Genomic DNA, 23,460 nt, shown 5'->3' with positions numbered 1-23,460 from the left:
TAAACGAATGAAGCGTCCGATATTTTTGTCCAGTCGCGACCGCTACGATTACGCAAGGTGAAGGTGGGTTAAGAGATCATCGTAGTCCCGCAGTCAGAGGAGACCTAGTTCTCATCTATTAATGCGCAATTACCGGCGAACAATGTGATTACAGGCGCGTTTAAGTCGTTGCGCGACGCTTACGAGCTGCCGCTCCATCGGTTCATTCTTGCACTCAATAATACTTCTTCCTCTTTTGTCTTTTTCTCTTTCCCTTCGCCATCATATCGCCATTGATCACTTTTAGTTTCAGGACCGGGTGCGAAAGATGTGTTGCGCTCGTTAAATCGCCCCTCAATGAAATCGAACGACGAAAATCAATGGCTACATTCAACAGTGAAAGCATTGGTTTATAGATTTAGATAGTAAAGAACTAAGAACAAAACCAATCATACTAAAGAATTTTATAACAGTTGCAGAGCTGCTTTCTCTGCTGAACGCAGCCAATGATTGTCTAATTTAATACGATGAACGGCTATTTAACGAACGGTGGCAACCGGTCCTCGCAAGGCCGATCGATCTTGTCGAGGAAGATCGATCGACTGCACTTAGCAAATAACTCGACCGCGTGCATTGTACATTAGCGAAGGCGAGGTTCAAGGACGCAGTTCTAAGCTGGAGAACAACCAGTCGTTGAGAATACGCGTTTCACCAAGTTCCGGTATCGATCAGTCGATGAATCATCGAATGTACAATACAAGATGAAATAAGTGGATGATCGGAGAGATATGAGAAACAGAGCTAACAGTTCTGCAAATTGATCAAGAGTTGATCATAATGCGGATAAGGGTAAGACAAATTTCTCTTCGAGAGAACATGTGTAATTTATCGCGAGTGAAATATCTCTGCAGTTTCGTCATGATTTCCCACTTTTGCACCAGGAAGTTAGTTAGTCATCGTTAATCGCTCGTAAATTTTCAACGATTCAAAAAACTGGATCGCGAGATGTCGTAATGCGTTCTCGACGGGTACCAGGGTCCAAGGATGCGCATCATGTATGCGGGGCAAAAGATACTTAATAATGCATTAAAAGATGTTTTATTAGTTCGCCGGATCGAGGCAGGTATCTGTTTTCGTGTATTTCATCGAAGCCGCTCGTACATTATTACGACGGGAGAATCCACGAAGTTTCGAATTATATAACGCGAGTTATCATTGAAACGAATACTGAGCTTAACCACGGTGAGAATATATATAGCCGTTTAAAGCCGCTTTTGCAGGCTGTCGCTTCTTTTTGTACACTGTGTTCCGTAATCTTAATCCTTCTCGCTCGGAATGACTTTTATTGCGAGATATAACGTAATTAGGGATCCCGCAAAATTATCTGCTTTCGACCTGAACAGCAGTGTATCACGATACGTCGTATGGCGAATATCTGACGACGGTTGAATCGTTAAACAATAATTCTTATAAAAGCAAACGCTGTCGAACTATTCACACGGTCAATCTGTTCGTAAATTTGGCATTTATATTTCTGCTAGGAAGAACAGGAGAAAAGAAAACCTACGTTTTACAATGCTGTATCATCGAGATGACTCTGACATGATCGTTTCGAAAAATATCTTTCTCGATTCCAGAAAACCAATGTAATGCCGTATCTTAATCTTAAATTTTTTTAATCTTGCCCGAGATTTAAAAAATTAAAATGATTGAATCATCTCGTTCGTTGAATTTATCCCATATACTTACTCACAAGCACGTCGATTACTTACCATGCTAAACGAAAGTAACGTACAACGAATACCGCACAAATTGCTACGCTCGTAACAAATTCATTAATTAGAGACCATGACTCGTCCTATCTATCCGTAACGCCTATCTATCAGCACCACCTTTTATACGCTACTTTGCAGACCTTTATACTGGACGAAACAATAATGAGGTGTTTTTCGTAACTTTTTTAACGATTTACAAATAACATATGAATTATATTAAAATCATTAAATACAATAAAGACAACCATGATCGGTCAAAATTGGATGTTTTAAATAGTACATTATATATTCTTATAATTATTATTAAATTAATTTATTTCAGATAATAATTGCGAGCCGATAACTTTCGGTTTCAACATAATCATTCTGAAACGCTAAATTAAATTTAAAAAAAGAAAGAAAATAAGAAACTTATTGCGAAAAATATTACTTCAGCCAGGATTCAAACCTGGGACCTCTCAACTTTTCGGGAAGAGTGTCTTAGTCAGTTCGACCACTGAGGCCTTACTTTCTTTCTTTCTTTCTTTCTTTCTTTTTTTCTTTCTAATTTAATTTAGGGGGGATTATTAGCGTTTCAGAATGATTGTATTGAAACCGAAAGTTATCGGTTCGCAATCATATCTGGAATAAATTAATTTAACACAAGAATATATAATATATTATTTAAAACATCTAATTTTGACCGATCATGGCTTTCTTTATCGTTACTTGATGTATTCATATATACAATTGTGCTTAAAAATTCTTAAATGTTTAAAATGAACACTTTGTATATATAGTAAAAATAAAAATATATTCTCGTGTCAAATTGATATTTAATAATATAGGATATTTAAATTTTGAATATATGTTAATAGAAATATTTAATATATTAGATAATTTAATTATTGAATTAATGTTGGCATTTTATATAATCGAATTTATTAATGCCAAGTATTTTTTAAAATAAATGAAAATAATTTCAGCTATCGTTTCATAATTTTTTGGAATTATTTTAATAATTTTATATGTCACATGTGAGACATCGGTTTTGCAATTATCTGATAAATTAATAATTTCGAAATTAGACTATGGATAAGAAATAAATTGTATATATCTCTCTCTTGAATTTTTATCGGATTTATTGGGATTGAGAAAGACAGCACTTTCTGATGTGAATTATCGATGCTCGGGATGCTTCACTCTGACGATTCGGGTCATCGAAAATTAGTGAGGAGTTTAATTTTAACGATCCGCAAGTCTTTCACGAACACCGACAAGCAACTGTATGTTCAATTACTGAAGTAATTCGGAGCACGATGGTAGCGACGACTCGCACGACCGCTTTCACCTTTGGACATTTTCGCCCACGTTGCGAGACGGTAATTGGATTTTCCGCGATCTGAACTCAGCAATGCAGATGTAAAAATCTGAGTTAACAAGGAAATTCTAATCGTGAATGTGATATGCGTATACATCGTTCACGCGAGCAATAATAATGACGATGCGAATCTAACCAGGCATCGTGAAGACGCCTTTTGGCGCTGACTTGTAAAACAAATCAGCGCGAGTCTCAAGGATTGTGAGAAAGCCCAAAGGGCGAAACCTTGATTAAGTCAGGGACTCTCGAGAATAGGAAAGACTAGTTTCGCGGACTGATATTAGTCAATGATTATGCACGAATCTTGACCTACGTAAATTCTTTTCCTTTCAATCTTTTATGTAAATCCTTTTCTATATATGTCTAACTTTATTCTCACAAGATTAATTGACCAAACTAATTTTTTAATTAAGTTAAGCGTACATAGAAAGAGATTTATATAAAAGAGTTAATATATATAATTAGAAATATATATATATATATACACACACACACATATATATTTCTGTGTAATTTACATAACAAATGCAAAGAGAAGATATATAATAATAAGCATATTAATGGATTAATTGATAATTTGTAAACATACAATAATAAATTTTGTAATTTTGGAGAATTTTATAAAATTAATAAAAAAAATAACGAAGATAAAAAATACTTTTTCAGTTTTAATTTAGAATATTTTATAACTTTCATGATGAACCTGTACGTAAGTCGGCGATAGATTATGTGTCGATCTGCGTTTCATATCTAATAAAATATCAATTCTTCATTACATAATCACGAAAATTCTCTTGCATTACACATTGACTAAATTTCTTTAATCAACGTGTTAAAATTAAGGCAACTGCGAGATCGCACATGTTTATTTCATCTTTATGTAATGCAAAGAACGCAAAGTGCGAGCTACGTCACGGCACTCTGCGACCGATATGCCAAAAAGTGCAAGAATCAGATCTATGCGCACCGGCAGCACAGCGGATAAATTAATTAGTTTAATTAGTACATAAATCCGTGGGGAATGTCGGAGCCGTCACGGTTAATTGCGGCTAATGACCGGGATCGTACGCGCACAATGCAGTCGACGTACGCACAGTATCCGCTCCGCTCCGCTTTGCGAGCTCTCACGCTATATCTATTTTTTATTTGTATTGCGTGAAACCATCGTCTTTCCAACGAGTTCTTTTTATTGTTACGGGGACCCGATCTATTGCGGCTTGATCGTCGATATAGCTCGATATGCCACATTTCTGCAGGGAGGTTTAATGGTACTCTCGAGCACCTGAAAGTCGTTCACCTGCCAGCTGACTGCCGTCGTGTCGATCGCGAGAAATTTCGTACGCATCTGCTTTTCAGATACTCTCACAAAATCGATAAGCTATCGCGACATTCTCGTGAATTTCTCAGTCTCCGCAATAAGTTTAATGCTCTAGACGGTTATTAATGAATTATTATTAATTGCTCAAGAAGCGAAATATTACCGGCTAATTACTAATTAGACATCGTATGGTAATTACGCCGCGATAGAATATAGCACACGTCGCTCATTTCTGCCGGAGGCAGAACTTTTCCATGCAAATGAATGCGTAATTACGCGCAATCAATGAAATTTATTGATATCCTGTTTGGTCGACTACGCTGTCGATCAAAAAGCCAACGTCGAGATTCGGTGCCGGACCATTTTGGGATACAACTTGATTTGGAGCGTCACGCATCGATCACTGTCGGTCAATATATATATTTAATCGTCGTTTAATCGCGATAAAATTAGATCAAAGATTGACAGGTAGCAAAAAAAAGATTATCATTCTTCTTTTGATATCGGCGGCCACCTCAGACGTATATACATAAAAGACGTAGCGTCTTCCAGACTTTCTGAAAAAAACTGCTCTAGTTTGCTCGCTTGTAAAGCTTCGCGAATGACCTCGGTCGACGCGACTATCACGAAGAATACAACGACTATGATGACAACGGTTGACGGTTGACGGCTCGTCACACGAGAATAGTTAGGCAGGTACGTACGGATCCTTACGAAAAAAGTGAACGGTTGTTTAGAAGCCGCGGAAATAAATCAGTACGGCGCTTCTGCGAGTACTTTCACGTTGACGGGCGAGCGAAAAGTACGAGCGCAACAAAACGGCACAGCATTCGCACCAAACAAGGTTTAATTGCCGGAGCAAACATTGACATGCGTGCGGTTTGCTCCGACACAAAGCGAGCGCTCCTTTTGTCTTCAGCTTCATAGAACTTCCGCGCATTTCTTGAAGACTCTTCACCACACCGATTCGATGGAGAGGTCGATGATTAGTTCGCTGCGTTGGAAGATAACGACGTTACGTAGGGGTTTTTTTTTAAATGCACTAATTGTTGCGAGTAACGCGGTATTATCGCACTGACATGGGCAGTTATCGACTTGAAGCGTACGATTTTGGAAGCGTCCGTTTGTTAGCGTTCATATCGCCGCCGCTGAAGATTCAGGGATAACGCCACCCCCTCCGGGTATTGGAAGGTAAAGATGCCGCGGATTACGGGATTCCTAACTCCTTGCCAGTTGCCGCATAACGTTATACCTGCCTTTAACCAAGGTCGATCGTGTCCCGACAATCGCCCGGTAAGATCGTGAGATCGGCCGGCTGATGTTGGTCGGAAAGTTCGCGCGATCGTAAGCAGCTAGAGTTCCACTTTTGATATACGTATTACAATACCTGGACTATACGTTGGCATTAAGCGTTTATCGTCCGAGAATCACGGATTACGATAATTCCGCCGATACAGAAGTGTACGCTCGGGATTAAGTAAGGATGATTAATGTAATAATAGTGTGTAATTCCAATCGTGAGATTTATGACATGCCAATAGATGTAACCGCCTTCCGAGCGAGAAGGTTCAGATTGTATAGAAATTTAGCAATTAACATTATTAATTTTCTGATTGTATCGGTGTACATCGCAATCTCAGTAAATTATAAAAACGCAACGTAAGCGTTTTCTTGCGATGCGATAAACAGTTTTACTTCCAAAATTATCAGATATTTGGACAAATATTGTAAAAAGTACCTATATCTGTGCGTAAATATGAGAAAGTATGTCATCTTAGCCTAAGTAGCAAAGACATTATTTATCATTATTTTGATGTCAAAATGATGTCTTTGATGACATTTTGAAATCAGGATGATGACAAATAACTTCAGTTTTTATCTGTATTCCGATTTTGTAACTCTTAACGGCAATGTCGATATCGTTATATTGTCATTGCGCAGGTAATAATGGGGGAAAAAAGCTGCTCAACACACAATGGTTAGAATCGGGATACTGAGTAATAATGATGAGCTAGATTATAAAAAAAAAACATACAAAAGTACTATATTTTTAAATCCTTAAATCTTTATTATTGCTTTCTTTCTTTTGTATACGATGGCTAAATGACGCGACAGTAGTCATCGAATCGATAGAATCGCATCTGCAACGACCCCGTTTGAGTTTCTTATGATGCACCTCTCAAGTCTAGGTTCTCAAGGAACTTTCACGGCCCTGAAGAGCGCGGGGTCCTTGACCGTTCCCGCCGTGATCCCCTTAATAAATTATGAGCGATCACAATCGGTAGCAAACGAGGGAGGATCAATTTTATTGCTATTAGTGCTATTCTTACTACTTTCTACTTTTTAATACTTTTGACAAAAAATTAATTACGTGTATCGTAATAAATACATAGCATAAATCATGTTTTCAGAATATTAAATCGAAACTGTTATAAAAAACAATTTTAGTAGAATAGTACAAATATTAAATATTAGATCGATCACTGAGATTAATCATTTTATATAACGCGTAAAACAAATTCGACAATTTGATTTGAATCCAATGGAAGTGTGCGCACGTTGCTTCTTTAAAATTCTTATACAAGCCTCGAGCAACGAGAAATTGATACACAGTTTACAGCTGTTTAATGTAATGATAATCACACAAAATTTCTCCTTGCAAAATTTCTCTTTGCATAGCGATAATGATTGATTCTAGCCGGCGTGAAACAGGATGATAGAGTGCGAGGGTCAGGGCTGTGTCGCTCGTAATCGAGAGAGATCAGTCGAAACTATTCGGAGCTCTCGCGTATTACGATTCCTTCGGCGGCAATCCGAGGATTTTGATCGACGGGTGTTCGCGCGAATTTACGGATGAGTAGGATCGATTTATGGTCCAGCGATCGACAAGAAACAACGTTGCCCGGGGCGGGGTCGAATTGAAAAGCAATTGAGAGAGTTTCGGGACGTGGGAAGCGCTCGTTTTCTTCTCCTCGCACGTGTAGACGTACGAAGAGGTACGTCGTTGCTGCCGCGAGCGTGTCAGTGAATAGTGAGTGAGTGGTGAGTGAGTGAGTCACCTGTAGGAGTGGTGACTCGCCCCGCGATCGGCGTGATCGGCGGCTCTCCGATCGTGTTCCGTTCGTTCTTGTTGTGCGCGCGAGACTGGCGGAACTCTCCTCGAGTCTTGTAATCGTCAAAATAGATGACATCCCGACGTTTTACACGACGGTCGCGGGTACGTCGTTTCTCGTGGACACCGATGTGGATGTCGTCGATGTCGATGGCGTGCTCGGAATCTCACGGAACGAAAGTCGGTCGGGATGATCGCATAAGATACCGCATAGCAATAGGTTTCGATAATTGAAACTGTTAACACTAGAATCGTCGATAGTGTACCGCTAGAATTTCCGAAAATGGCAATTTGTAAAATAATTTCTTATTTTCCTCATTTTCGGTTATTGAAGAGTTATTTTTTTATTTTTTTATCATTTTATTATTTTATTATAGAATTATCTCTAATCTCTATTACATTTTATAAACGATTGGATGGAAAAAATTTTTAAACATACAATAATAGGTATCTATTTACATTTGTTCGACGTATTTCCTTGCATTTGCAATCAAGGAAGCGGTCGGCGGCCAATCTTCTCCCGGTTTCCATTTTTTTTTTTTCGGCGCGTTGCCGATCCCTTTTAGTACCGCACGACCTCGGCTGGCCTGCACCCGCTGCTGCCGGACGTCAAACGATCCCGTCGAGATCGCGTGACGGTAATGGCTCGCTTGTACACCAGTTAGCTGGCCGGGAAAACGGAACGGGATGAGTCGTGTGAACCAATCCCTCGATTAAGCAAACCTTGTAGTGACATTTAGCCGCGGTATCTGTCTCTGAGTTTCAGCCATTGCGAGACGATCGAGTCTACGATGAGGCGACGCAACTGCGCGCCGACCATCGTGCCGTCGCGCCATCGATTGATCGTCATTCCGTTTCTTTCTGAGCAGGGATCGGTTGAATGTCACGAGAATTTTCCTCTGATCGCGCTTTACTAATACGAAGTCAGACTTACATAAAGAAGATACGCAGGCACAGCGGGCGGGTCATTAAACATTTTGCGTGACGAGTTGCGTAGCGTAACGCGATTAAATCTACAACTGACGATCATAATCGTGACGAAATACTGATTAAATCTACGAGTGACGGTCATAATTGTGATGAAATGCTGATTATAACACTTCCTATTGATTCTGTGGCTGGTAATAACTATATATTTAATTATATTTGATTACACTATTACAAAAAATGGATTTCCGATTATCAGCTCAAAAAAAACCACGCGGATGATGGATTTATTATGTATTTACGTATTAGAAAGTTTGAGAGTTACATGCTGGATATCTTTGATCCACTCAGTCTGCATGTAAAATTATTGAATTATCATTATTACCTTGTATAAAATTCAAGGAAATTAAGCTTACGTTGAAACGAATGCAAATTGTTTTTCTATCCTTATTATCTCTTGAAACGTGATCACGTTTAATGCTTATCGGGAACATTTGTTGATTATCACTTCGTGCCATTAATTAAACATAATATATAATAATATATATAATTACGTTAATTAATTACTGTACGAGACATATAAACATATCGAAACAACAATTATATTTTTTAAAGCAGGAATTTGTTTTGGCCTTAATGACGACTTTTGTATTAATTAATATGATTTTTACCATTGGTTAAACTATATATATATATATATATATATATATATATATATATATAAATAAGACTAATTAAAATTCAATATTAGTTATAGAACGTCTATTTTACAATCGCGAGCCTATGTTGATGACCAATTTTATGACACTATCGCGCTTATGATTTGTGCTATTAAAATTTATATTAAGTGGTGTTATTTATTTATTTTCTTAGCATTCATCAAATGAATTTCATTGCCACATCATGTGTGTCATTTATGATTTATTAAAATCATTCGCCATTTAAGATTATGTGCTAATTTGCGAGATTCGCAGGTATCGAATAAATTATAGAGCTTGATATTTTTTTAGGATTTTTTTTCATTGTAATATATGCAAAGTATATATCACGTGCATTTAATGTCAGGATTGTCGTACTAAGTGCCATGCAATTATCTCATTCCAATGATTAGTACGCACGATCATAATTAACCATGTTTTCAATCGTGTTTTGCAGTGTTGACAACAAGTAAATCTGAGTGGAGGAGAAGACCTGGGAGACATCGGATAACAGCGGAACAATTATAGGGTGAGTGAATTATTATGTTTTATTTTATTAACTTTTTGCGTTCCAAATTACTTTTCGCAAAACGTGCATTAAATCTTCTGTTCGGATCTATTTGACCCAATTTTTATTAATATTTTATTAAAAAATTTTTTTTTCTGGTATCTTATGACTCTATCTGTAACGTAAGATGATTTTTCTATGAAAATTGTTTTTTTTTTTATTTTTAGAGCGTTTTTTAATCATTTGATCCAAACGATATGATCGTATAGTAAATTTGAACCGATCAGAAGGATTAAGATTTCTTTTACAATATTTTTTATTACGAACGGTGTATCGAAGGATTCGATTCCAAGCGACAGATATCGATCAGCGAGAGCATGAAAAAGATTGTTCTTCGCACGTAAAAATCGTGTGGATTGTCACACATAGCCCGTACGATTAGCGATCGTGCAGAACGAGACATAGGATACGAGGATGCATTTTAGCGACGGCATCGGTTAATTAACGTCGGCATTTGCTTCGGCTAGCACTTCTGTTACAGCAAGATCGCGAGATACGATAACGGTCACACCGGCCGCGAAAGATCCTCTTCTTCCTCGTATTTTGCCGTCTTTTTTCATGCTTTCTTCGTTCATCCTTCCGCTTCTCTCTCGATCGTAGCAAGCGATGATTCTCCATAGCAGGTCGTGCATCGATAAATTTCGGAATTGGCGCCTCTGTCGATCCCAGGTCCATCTAATTAAGCGGTTTGCCCCGTAATTATAGTCAATTAACGTCAAACTCAGTCGACAGCGTCGGAACCGCTATCGCTCCAAAATTGCTCGATATTACATGCACTTATACGCTTGCAAACGTCCACGTGCGTGTCTCTCAATCATCTTGATATTATTTTATCAGGTCGATCATTTTCTCGCCTGCGGCGAAATTGCTCGTCATCTTTGAGGGGATCGAAACTTTGCAATATTGAAGACCACCTCTTTGGTACCAAAAAATAATGGGGTAAAAATTTTTTCCTTCGACCTATATTTTTTAAACTAAATCGTTTTAGATATAGATTGTGTTATGAAATCATAATCTTTTAGAGAAATTATAATCTTTTACTTATTGTTAATATCCATCGTATATAATATGTTGACCAAATGATCAAAATTTAGTTTACATAACACATCAATTATTATTCAAACAAATGAAGATTTACCACGCCGTTGAACGGAAGCAAACTACCTGAAACGATTGCGCGTATTCAGAATGTGTTCGTGCATCCTATAGGCAGGGGTAAGCGTAAGGTGTCATTTAATCATTGATCATTCGAGTGTCTCACTGTCCGCGAGGACCATTGATCGAGGCATAATAAATTGATTCTTTCCGTCTTATTTCTAAACAATAATCACCAGCGATTTTCTCCGACCCTCGAGCGACGTATCCTCATTCGGAGAACGCGCGATCGCGCCGGTTGGTGCAGCGCGATTAAAATTCTAGCGCGCTCGGTGTTTATTCGAGAGCGTTTTAATGATCGCAGAGACGATTTCGTCGATCGGGCGTTCTCTCGTACTGGCGCTGGCCTTAATATCTCGGCGACGGGTCGTTGCATAAGCGGATGTATACGCGGGCTCGTCTCTGTCTCTCTTTCTCTCTCTCTCTCTCTCTCTCTCTCTCTCTCTCTCTCCCCGGCGAAGTGCGCTATACAGGTCGCGAGAGAAGACGTGACCACGATGCATAGAACGGCGACCGCGCGGCGATCGTGAGTCGCGGATCCGTGCGCAGGGCCCACGAAGAAAAATCCCATTAATTGCTTCTATGGTGATAAATTTCCCCCTGGCAATGCACGATTCCTCTCTCAGGCTGTGACCCGCGCGTGTGCGCCCGCGCAACGATGCTTCCTCGGTGCAAAGCAGAGTTCACGGGTCCCCGCTCTTAGACTATACCTCTTGCTATGTTAATTTTCAATTTAATAAGGTGTACCAGGAAGTGATACTATAGCGGCAAGCCGCGCAAACCAAGTTAGCGTGGCGCGGCCATGCTGGCTCGCGTGCGTGGCGATCACCAAGTGAAAATGTCGCGGCGGGAGTGACATTTCAATTAATGTTTACCGTCTTCGTGTGGGAAGATGTACGTCGACACTATTTCGTGACTCCCGCGACAGGTGCGAAAAGCGGAATGAACAGAAACCCGACCGGTTTTGCGCAGGATCGTGAACATCGAGGAAACGTGATGAGACTTGAACATCCATGTGAAATCGAGCCTATAGAGAGAGATTTAGTTCCTCTCATTACTTTCTTTATTACTCATTTGTTGCAGGCATAATTTACTTTTTTCTAACATACAATTTACTTCAGGTGTAGAATTTATTTTTATAAAAATTACTAGTGTTAACACTCTCTTTTTATCAATCTTATAGATAATTATGATTATCATAAATATTATTTCCAAGCAAACTGTTTATGAATTAAGTGCAAGTCAAATCTCTTTTGTAGCAGAGCAGAATAATAAATAATCGATACATTTGCAAAAAATACAGCTAGAGCAATCAAGGCGCTTGTTCCACCGTTCTCGTAGAGCTCGTTCTCGCGCATACCTTTCTTAGAGTCTAAACGACCGGCCAATGTCATTAGTGACGTATAACCAGGGAAAACCTGTGGTTACCTCTTCTCGCGGCGAGCCGCGCGAGGTGGGCCCGCTCGTATTAATTTAATAATCCTGCTTATGAGTTACGAGCAGCGCCCCTATATTACTCGTCCAGTTACAATTACCAGCGGCACTGTTACCATCTCGTAATCGGCCGTAGGCTATGCACTGAACTCGGCGCTAAAAGCTGACTCGCCTCGGAGTCTTTTAAAGCAGTTCTTCGCGCCTTAATATATTGCCGTCAGACGAAGTCTTCCTTAAAAGAGTTCTGCCCTTAATAGAGAATGTCCATTACCGAACGCGATATGAGTACGTAGGCAGAGATCACGACTATGAAATCGGTATCGCGCCTCTATACCGATCTTGCACTATCGACGATGGCATGTGGCAGCGACGGACGACGATTAACACTACTTTCTGTAGATTTTTCTTGCGATGTGCGTGAGCATTTATCTTCTTTTGCGCGCGGCGGCGTCGCGGGAAACGTCATCGATGATCGGGCCGCGCGTTGAATAAGATTGATGCCGAGACTAATTCAAATGGTCGCTTAATTATCCTGGCGTGCCCAACAGCCAATCTTACGCACCACCAATGCACTCGTTCCCCCTTCACCTGCTCGATAAAACGCTCTCTTAGACCGCGCGAATAAGCGGACCGATCCAATTTCGGCGGCAAGCAATTACAAGCGTCGAAGGAGTGCCATCACCGCCACCCGCGTTGCTTTTGCGTTGATTTTTATTCCCTTTTTCCTTTCTTCCTTCTTGTCGTTATTATTCTGGCCATCGCTACCATCGGCAGCATACTCGCCTCGATACTTTCGGTATATGACGCAACTCGGTCGTACGGTGAGATTCGGTGAGTGAGGAAAGTGAAGCTTCTTCGCCTCGGTTTACTCGTTCTTCCTCCCGAGGCACTCTAACGCTCCCCTCGTCCGTTACGGTTCTCACGATCTCGATCGTGAGTTTCGTCCGAAAATGGTAAAGCGGAGCGAGAACGTGGGCCGTAGTGAGAGCTCGCTTGTCGAAAAAATCAATTAATCTCAATCTCACGGCGACCGCGTGCGCGAGAGGGTAATTTCCAATTTGTCGCGGCACCGAAAAGCGAGGAGTGCCAAAAGCGGAGAGAGGCTCGGGGACGGGTGCGTATACATGCATCAGATACGTCAGGTGATAGACAGACAGACAGAGAGAGACAGAGAGAGAGGGAGAGAGAGAGAGAGAGAGAGAAGACACAGGTTGGATGTCCAACCGGAGGATGTGCCTCAGGAGAGTCGCGTAAGTGGCGAAAGTATATTTCGGTCGGATAAGGGCATCACCTCGTCGCCCCAGGTAGGACACTTCTTTGAGGCGCAGAGAAAGAGAGAGAAAGAGAGATCGCTTTCTGGCACCTGACTCGATTACGATCTTAAAAACTCGAGTGATCTTCTGCTTCTTTAGATCCAAGTGGTCATTGTTGTATTAGGAATATTATGATCCAGTCATCGAAGATATCAAACGCGATTTAAATAAGCAGTGTGCATTATGTATGAAATTTTTAGTGTACGATTGTAATTTTTTAAAATTAATTTTTTGTATTTGTAAACTCATCTCTTATGTCTATTTTGATGACAGTATACTTTTTATTCTCGAGCAAAAAATAACTATAAATGACGTATGAATCTTTTCTTAGCGATTGTCGCATTGTGACCGCAAACCGCAATGTACGAAGAATCAATATAATTCGATACATCTAGTGAATTCTCACGGAATTATTCATTGAGAAATGAGTTGCGGTTTTATCAATGCTCAAAATAGTTAATGTCCAAAGTCTAAACCTATCTAATTACGATAAGTAATAATGATGAATATGGGAAAATACAGAGAAAATCTGTTCAACAGAAATCTGAATTGATGCTATTACGTGGAAATTTACATAATCTCGTAATTCACAACAGTAGAATAAATTTACGCACATAGAATTGGTTTCATTCATCTCTACAGAATTCAATAGATAGAACGACATTATCAATGTTGTTCAGAAAATATAGCAATGAAATTATAAATATAATTTCAACATTCTTACATTGCAGATAGAAAATCAGTTGATAGCTTTTTCCAGTTTGTTGACTTCTAATATCGACTCGCACTTTCTATAAAATGATTGACTTGATTGCAATCGGTATATTGCTTTCACGGCAATTCGATTCAACGGACAAGGCCTTCTATCCATCTATCCTTTACCTACTCTTTTCTATCGAGCGTTCATCGAACTAGAGCATCGATTAGCGATTAAAGGAGTCCTTGATCTAGGAATAAGATCAGACCACGCATTCCGCCGTCGACGTTCTTTCGAAAGCACCGCGACACTGTGTGCAGTAGTTACGGTATCGGAAAGCAATCCGCGATAGATACTGCGATCTGCTCGCGATAGAATGCCAAGATTACGTATGGAGAGGATTGTATGGATACACATAGAGCCGCGTGCTCGTAGGTGTGCACGGAGAACGAATGGTGCAATGCACACCACCTTCATTAATGACTCATCTAATCGAGCGACTCGAGCTTGACCAAACGTGATTGGTGTCAGATACACGAATCATCATTAAACGTTGAATTAGTTGCTTCCCCACTTAAAAAGCGTGTTAATCAGGATAATCAATTGGGATGTTTTTATAAACAGTGAGAACTTAAACAGTGAGAAAGTGTGAGTTGTAAAATATTGTTGCATATTGTTTTCTTCTTCTTTGAACATATTTTCTCTTTTTTAATAATTATTCTTTACATTTACGAATCTTTAAATATACATACATATAATGCCATCGAAAATCCATAACAAAAATATATTAAATATAATAAAATCTTTATTTTTTAGAAATGTGTTACTTAATGTGTTTATTACGTTTAGTACTTGTTTGATTCCTTACTTTTAAGAAAATTATAAGATCCAATAATAACTGTCAATAAATTGGGAAATAATCAATAATCTGTTGTTAATAATAATGATTTTAATTACGTATACAAATACCAAGTAATTATCTACGTTAAAAGATAAGGATCACTCTCAAATTAAGAAATTGAAAATCTTTTTGTTCCTTAAATTTTAACCTATTTAATTTCTTCATTTTTTTTTTAAGTATTGAATATATCCAGTAACGAATATATCCCGCACAGCGAATTCTTACATGAAAATTGTTGTAAGAAATAACAAAACATACTTACATATATATAACGGTTATAAAAAACATATAACGTTTCTGAGCCCGAGACGAATTAAGATGTAAAATAAATTATATTTTTAAGTGTAATGCCTCCTCATGCGAAGAGATACCATATAAATTGAGCGTATCACGAGCGCGATATAAAAGGTAACAAACGTTCCTTCTTTTGCGTTTCTCCGCCGTGAAAAATCCGTGCAAATTAAGCGATTCACAGTCCCTTTTCCATCAGCGCGCGAAAAGTGAAAGCGGATAAAAGCCTTCTGCCGGGTGGATCCTTATAAGAACCGGACGACGCCGGATTATATCACAATGATATAAAATGTATTTCGATGCGTTCCGTTGCTGCCAGTACCTTCGTCCAGTGGGACAGCAACATCGGAGCAACTCGTTTCTACCATATACGGGTCGACAACGAGCGAGAGCGGATCGACAGACTTCACTGGTTGAGATCTGTATGCAAATTAATAAGTCCCTTGATACAGCGACTAACGGTCCATCGACACCCCCTCGATGGATTACATGCAAATCACTAGTATATCGATCGCACGGTAAGGCCGTGGATTCTTCTTTAAAACTACATGCATTTATCGTCGCTTATCCCAATACGCTTGATCGTCGTCTATCGACCTCCCGGCTCGGCATGCGTTCGAATTACATAGCCGCGAGCCGCACGTCGATCGAAGGCCTACCTTTCCTTCCGATTGTGCGCGCGCGCGGTGGCATTGATTTGAATAAATTTGAATAATACGCCGCGCGCGCATGGAACAATGCTAAATCAATTGTAATTGTTAATAATCGCGATACCGTGTCGTCGAGATACCTGCACCACCGCTGTCCGCGTCTCGCCGCTTTCCCCCTTTCATCTCTCTCCTCTCCGCTCCGCGAAAGGCAAACTCGAGTTCTCGTCGTGATCTGGTTACATTGCTACCCGTTATGTCGAGAGTTCGGAGTACATTCTTATTCGCTCCCGTTGCTCCTCCTGCACTTCTCCTTTGCGAAATGTACACATACATTCCAGTACCATACTTGCTTCTTTCGTTCCTCAGAAGCCTGATTCTCTCTGCCTCCTCTTCCTCCCCCCACCCCCTCCGTCCTCCTCCTTCTCTCTCTATCTCTCTCTCTCTTCTCGATATCTTTGCCAATATTCACCTTACATATCACTCGTCCAAGTTTTCTCCTCTTTTCTGGACCTGGCAACACAGATTGGTGAGGTCTTAACTCTTTTGCATGAAATTACATCTCTACCTTTGGACTTTATGTCCGGAGAAAATATGTCAGTTCGCGATCGTCTAGTAATCTTCGCCCCTGCGCATGCTCTCGTTTCTTTCCGCATCTCTTTCTTCGTCTTTGCTGTCCACCGTCTTCTTTTTTCTCCTCCTCTCTGCATTAATTTAAAGTCTTAATAAATTCACGCGGGGGAATATCCATATCTCCCGTGCTCGTTGGCTATATCATGTCGAATATTTTAAATAACAACCTACTGAACTACTCAATAAGAATTCGTAATGTTTTGCAACGTATTGGGTTGTTCAACAAGAATTTTTAGAAAAAGCGCGGTATTCATCTATCTTGGATGATAATTTTTTTGCTAACAGAATAATCGCTAAAATAGTGCCAAGAATAAAATTGTGACTCAACTTTATTTATAGTACATTTTTTTAAAGAAAGGTTTTGTTATAAAATATCGCACGGAATAACAAAAAATTAATTCTGAAAATTAATTTTTTTTTTCTGAAAATTAATTTTATAAATTATACCAAATTATATAATAGAATGAAATTGTGATTTTCCTTGATTGCAATTCAAAGTAGAATTGAGTCCGAGTTTTATATAATAAAATCTAATTTTATGAAAGAATATGTGGAAAATAACTACTCTTGAAATGCTTGACTGATCTGTTCTCTAATCTTTGCTGCAACACTCCCGTTATCGTGATACGCTATATCTAAAAAAAGAATGAAACCAGAATTCTTCCATTTCTGTTTAATAGAAAATCATGTTCGACATCAAGCGCAATATGCGAAGCATTTGTGATTTAAATCAATTTGTCAGCAATTATTTCGTTAGTAAGAATAAATAATTAAAGGATGATGAATGCAAACGTATTAACGACTACAAAATCTAGACTGTATAATAATAAAAAGCACTAATAATATATAAATAATAGTATGCTCGCGTTTATGAGCGAATAAGTGTCGCGTTATTGAATTGTTTAAGTTTCTGCGTTGGATCATAATTATCTCAGTCCAGTATCGGCTTACTGGTTTCGAGCAACGACCGGAGTCATGAATGCAACACCGAGATGTATGTCGAACGTAAAGCCAGTGGGGCGTCTGCACACGATCGTGATGCAATGATTTTACATGCGCACATACGACATCATTGTAAATATCAGTGGCTATATGGCCTCGTAAACAAGTCCCCGGTATCCGAGGTTGGCCGAGAGTCGTCTCAATCTAGAATGCAGCAACAGCGTCCGTTTTGCGACACGAGTCCAGTATCTCTTCCTTTGAGACTGTTCTTTCTACACTCTTTCTCATTTTAAGATTAATACGACTTAAGACTCCTTTTTTCGAGACCTTGTAAACATACGCACCGTTAACTTCTCTGACTTGAGTAGCACAAATTGTCGCCTATCTCAGTAAATAGTCTTTCAACAATGTTTAAATTCTACATTTTTCATTCTCACACACATTAATCATTTTAATGAGAAATGATTATTTACGAGAATTAATTAGTATTCTCCCTAATTAGTAATAAACGTCGTATATAACTTTTGTGCGGAAAATCTCAAAGAACTAATAAATTACATAATCACATAATCCTTTAAGGTTGTAAAACATCGTTAGTGATGGAAATCACTTAAATCTGAAATATATATTTTAATGAAAGTACAAGTCCCACGTGCAGAAACCATAATCTCTTTCTTAATGGCAACCTCATAAATGACATCATATCCGATCATAGAAAACTGCCTCAATTCTCTTTCGCGCGGAGCTTTCGGTGAAAATAAACATCTCTTGTTTGCTTCTAATTTTTCTTTGTTTTAAATGTTATTTTCTCGCACATTTTATTGAACGCGAATTATCAAAAATTCTCACTGAACAGCATAATGACGGTAATTGTTGCTGTTATTACATCGCAATGCAATCTTGACAATCTTGAATCGTTACGTTTTAATGAATCGTATAATATACTCCTGCTACAACGTGACGACGTGCTGCGGTCGCGTGTAATTCGTCGGTGTTAATAAGCAATTAAATAGCTATAACTACTTGTTATAATTATTAACGCTGTATGTTATTAATACAGCACATCTTTATTCCTTAAAGATAAGTAATTCTCTTTTATTTTGAAAATTATTTTGTTAATGATTTATTTATTAATTTGAAAAGTTATAAATTATAAGTATAAAATTGAAATTATAGATGAACATGCGATAACTAAAATCAGTAATTAAGAAAGCAATTGCATGTGGAACAGACTGATAAAAGAGTTCGCCAATTACAATAAAAAATATTTGTTATATTATTTTATTTATTATTTATTATATTCTGTTTCTTTCAACTTTTAATTTGAATTAATCCACATTAAAAACGTTTTTTTTTTAAGTTATTCCGTGTGAGAAATTATTTGTCTACGTGTGAGAATCGTTGCATAATTACGTACAAGTTTTAATGTGTACGTATAGTGAAAAATATCGACGATTGCCAAATATTTTGTTACAGCTGGACCTGTAAATTAATACTTGTGTTAATAAATAACCTTTTGCAGTCAAGATCAACGACCGTCGATTACCGCGTTGGCGTCGATTTTTTCTTTTTATTCGTTTTAACGTAATACGAGATCGAACCGGTATTCCGCATATTTTAAGTCTGTTCTTTATCGATGAACTCTCTGAACTGGTGCATATCAATGCAGTAAGGTAAGGTGAAACAAATATAGTTTGTTTTATTTCAGTTAATTGCACGGTGTGCAATTCAGAGATAGAGAACAGGCTTTTTATCAAAATAAATAACGGAGAACCGTGAAAAAAGATCGATACGAAGAAATGCGACGCAACATCCCGATCGGGAATTGCGCAATATAATTTAATCCAAGACCGCGATGAACTATAAATTTTATTGGATAGATGATAATAGTCTTTAAAAGTGAGACCGACAGTATAAACTTTAAGCGAGAAACATAGGCACGAAATTTAACGGAGGCGCGACATTTCTATTTGTCACTGATTTATCAGCAGCCATATGCTGGAATTTCAAATTCGGTCGATTGCATGGATTCTTTCTTTAACATAACCGTCAGTTCTTCTCAGTTTAGAAAAACATTTCACCTTTAATGCCACAGGTTTTCTCCATACTTTCAGAAAATATACATATGAATATGCTATATCTGTTTGTATAAAAGTCTCCACATTTTCATTTCATAGTAAATGATTTAAATACTGCAATACATATTCAACGCGATAACTAATTATAATTAATTAAGTTCAATTATAATTATAATCAAGTTGAATTATTTCGGAGGTGTCATATATTACGCTTTGCTTGCTTAACCGTATAGATCTTATCGCTCGAACTCGTACCTGCGTATAAATATTTACTTATCCTAACGGGACAACGCGGATCAAAATAATAGATATCTTCACATCTGCTACGGTCAAGCGGATTGCCGAGATACGTCTGTACCGGATATCCCATATACATGCAGCTCACGCGAGTGCAGAGCGAACGACAGGTAGAAAGAAGAAAGTAGATACAGTTGCTGGGACGTATCGGATTATACACGGCCTTGCGTGCGGATCGCTCTCGAAACTCTTATACACTGACTAATTAAAAATTATTTAAAGTATTTTTTAACGTCGTGAATTTTTTGCTTATAAAAATCTAATTTGTACGGAACAGCAATTATATTTTTTTCCTGGAAGGTTTTTTTTTTACATACACATATAGCGGCTGAATAAACGAAGAAACTTTCTACTCGTGGGCGAGCGAAATCGAGTCTTTCTCATTTTCGAAGGACAGAACGCACACAGGGGAGAGAAAAAAACATTCTCAAAAAAAAAAAATGCAGATCGATGAAAAACAAGATCTCGGATTTTCTCTTGGGGTTCCATGTGCGTGAAAGCGAATCTCGCGCAATACGAATGCCAATCGATCGGCTTCGAAATCGGAACTGAAGATCGGTCAATAAATTTCTGCTATCTTTACGAGCTCGTGAATCGGTGGATATCGCTCACCCATCTTTCCTCGCCTTGAGATCGTAGAGCCAGATAATGTTACTCCGTTACGGGAACGTTGTTCGATCGTCTTAATCCTGCAAAAATGAAACAACTATAAGAAATCGTTAAGTTGCATGAAATCACGTTGATAATAGTAATATGTACACATATGTTATTATTATCTATATAATATCTTCTATATAATTTATATCTTCTGTATAAGTATCTTAATCATAAAATACTGATCATAATAATAACCTTCCTAACAGCAGTACATTGGAATAGAATATTAATAGATTGGTTATTGATTGTTAATTAATTTTTAATTCAATTTTTAATTAATTAAAAATAATAATATTTCTCAAAATTTTATAAAACGGTAGAAAAAAAGACTATTTATATTTATATATATTTATTTACCGTAAGTTAGTACTATTCGAGCAAATATTTATTAAAATTGAATACACACATTTTTTCTCAGTGTACGCACTTGAATTAATTACCGTTGCTACGATTGATTCCATTAATATTCGCGATAACGTTAAAGAAACATTGCTTATTCGCGCGACGTACGCTCACAATGTTTCATGACGTGTCTCGTATAACTTGCGCGATGATGGATATGCAGAAGAAGATCAAAGATCGTTTCGGTCGGATAATGCTTTCACCGTGCCAATTTCCGCGAGACATCAATGACGCCGCGGGTCGCATGTTTCGCATTTTATGGATAGGCACGCGTGCTGCTGGCGCGGAGTTCGGAACAGGGGCAAGAATAGGAATACGAATGAGTGCGGGTTACTCGATCGAGTAAGGATCTAAGCCGTGGTCACGATGGACTGTGAGAACAGGCGTCGAGCTAGCGTCGAGCTAATATACGCGCGATACGCGGATAAGCTCGAATGACTTCATTCGAGCGTGACAGCTGGCGCGATCGATTACGCGCGATCGAAAGTCAAAAAACGGGATCGATCGTGGGATCTTGCACGCCTTGAATCTTTCACGGTCATTACAGTCGGTGCGTTTATCTTGCGCGTGTAATTTTTTATTTTTTTAATCTGATTTGAATTAAACCTGATTTTCTTGTTAGCGATTTGAAACACACTCCTTCTTTGTTTACTCTGTATAATCAAATCTGATATCTAAAAGAGATATATCTTTATCTTGATTTATTTTTATGAAGGTATGCACTTGGAACGTTATTTAATGTCTTCTTTTCATCATAACTATGTAGAAAATGAAATGAAAGGTATGTACATGGAAAGAATGACTTTTTGCTGAAATAACTAAAATTTAAAATATCTAAAAATTTAGCTAGACAGATTTGAAAATAATTTTGTTGGATTATCAAAATTGTTATATAGGAAAATCAAACATGATAATCAATAACGCTACAAAATTTTTTTCATTCTAGCAATAAGTTTGAGATTCTTATGTAATTTTTTTTAATCCAACAAAATTATTTTCAGATCTGTGACTATGGTTAAATTTTTAAATATACTTCAGCAAAGCCGTTCTTTTAATATAAAAGGGTCAATTTTGCATTTTGTCAAAGAAAGCCGGTGATAGTTTTAATAAAAGGTTTCCAATCAAGATAAAGAATGGACGCGATCGCTTTTAATATGAGTATCGGGATTATGTAATGTGGAACAGTAAAAAATGCACAATGATAACGCCTGGTATGTTCTCTCTGATCTTTCGCGGCTGTACGACGGATACCGCTAGCATCCATGTGTCCTTTGATTAATGTAACGCGGTAGATCGTACCGCGTTCATTATTTAACCGCCTGTGCGGCGTGTGGGACGCTCACGAGGAACGGTCTCGTAATCAATTTTAATGATCGCTTTAAATAACTCAAACGCTTAAACAATCCGATTGCCGGTCGGCGAACCCGGATTGCTCTGCGTTGATATAGAAGAATGAAATTTAATTAGATTATCTCCAAATATTTACATTTTATTTATAAGTTTCGGAGCAGAAAAAATAAAATACAATCGTCTTTCATAAAAATGTCATCTCGGAAACTATCGCTAGTTATTGTCGGTAAATTTCAGTTTCATTTTATTTTTTTTGTTCGCCTTTGTTCTCTCGTTCTTCATACACCGTCCTGTAAGTAGAGAACGCGAGATGATAAAAAAATCATTTCACGGTGATTAATGTTACAATTTCGCGAGCCGCTTTGCGTAATTCGATTAAGAGCGGTTAATTACCGGCCGCTTTCATAATTTGTTTTTACGTCCATTAACATTGCACGTGCTTTCACGCGTGTCTTCGCCCGGTATCGCGCATATTTCATCACTTGTATCGGCACGATCGCGCGCGCCTCGCACGGCCTCTTCTCGCCGCAGCCTCGCTATACCCGAACGTCACGTCGCTAGTCCATAATAATATCGATATTATCACCGCCGTCATTATCTCCCGCCATATACGTCCCGTTAGATTCGAATCTCGTCGAGCGAGGCCACCCTTCCTCCCTCATTCGCGATGAAATACGCGCGGATACAATCGTCGCGCTCCGTCACGTCGGTCGTCGAATGCGGTCCACTGCTACAGCTAAGCTCGGCTCGGATCAGCTTGGTTCAGCTCAGCTCGACGCCGCGTCGTGCAATCACATTATCAATTAATAATTACCCCCGTGTAATCGCAGTTTCCCACAATTACGCCGTAATCAGCAAGAGCCTGCATCTAACTGGCACATGTATCGTGTTGGATTTAATTCACCCGCAGGCGCGCTCTCGCTCTT

At 38.5% G+C, this 23,460-nt stretch overlaps 1 protein-coding gene and 1 long non-coding RNA gene across 4 annotated transcripts in view; one reads left to right on the top strand and one right to left on the bottom strand.

The window, feature by feature from the left end:
* LOC147910664 (uncharacterized) overlaps positions 1 to 20,746 on the top strand; it is a 31,385-nt gene extending 10,639 nt beyond the window's left edge. The window contains exon 4 of the long non-coding RNA XR_015548456.1: positions 9,627 to 20,746. This is a non-coding gene — a long non-coding RNA (uncharacterized LOC147910664). The remainder of the gene's footprint in view (positions 1 to 9,626) is intronic.
* Positions 1 to 23,460, bottom strand: part of LOC147910662 (uncharacterized) — a 446,179-nt gene that overhangs the window by 299,281 nt on the left and 123,438 nt on the right. For all 3 annotated transcript variants that reach the window (XR_015548455.1, XR_015548454.1, XM_087416741.1), the window contains exon 2: positions 20,738 to 20,814. Coding sequence is in view for 1 of the 3 variants with exons in the window: in XM_087416741.1 (XP_087272867.1) it covers positions 20,738 to 20,814 (77 nt within the window). In the remaining 2 variants the exon portion in view is untranslated. The remainder of the gene's footprint in view (positions 1 to 20,737; positions 20,815 to 23,460) is intronic.

The sequence above is a fragment of the Acromyrmex echinatior genome, chromosome 2 (genome assembly GCF_024713525.1).
Source record: "Acromyrmex echinatior isolate Ae372 chromosome 2, ASM2471352v2, whole genome shotgun sequence".
NCBI classification, from domain to species: Eukaryota; Metazoa; Arthropoda; class Insecta; order Hymenoptera; family Formicidae; genus Acromyrmex; species Acromyrmex echinatior.
Note: the sequence above shows the minus strand (reverse complement) of the source record. Positions and strands in the feature narration are given on the sequence as shown.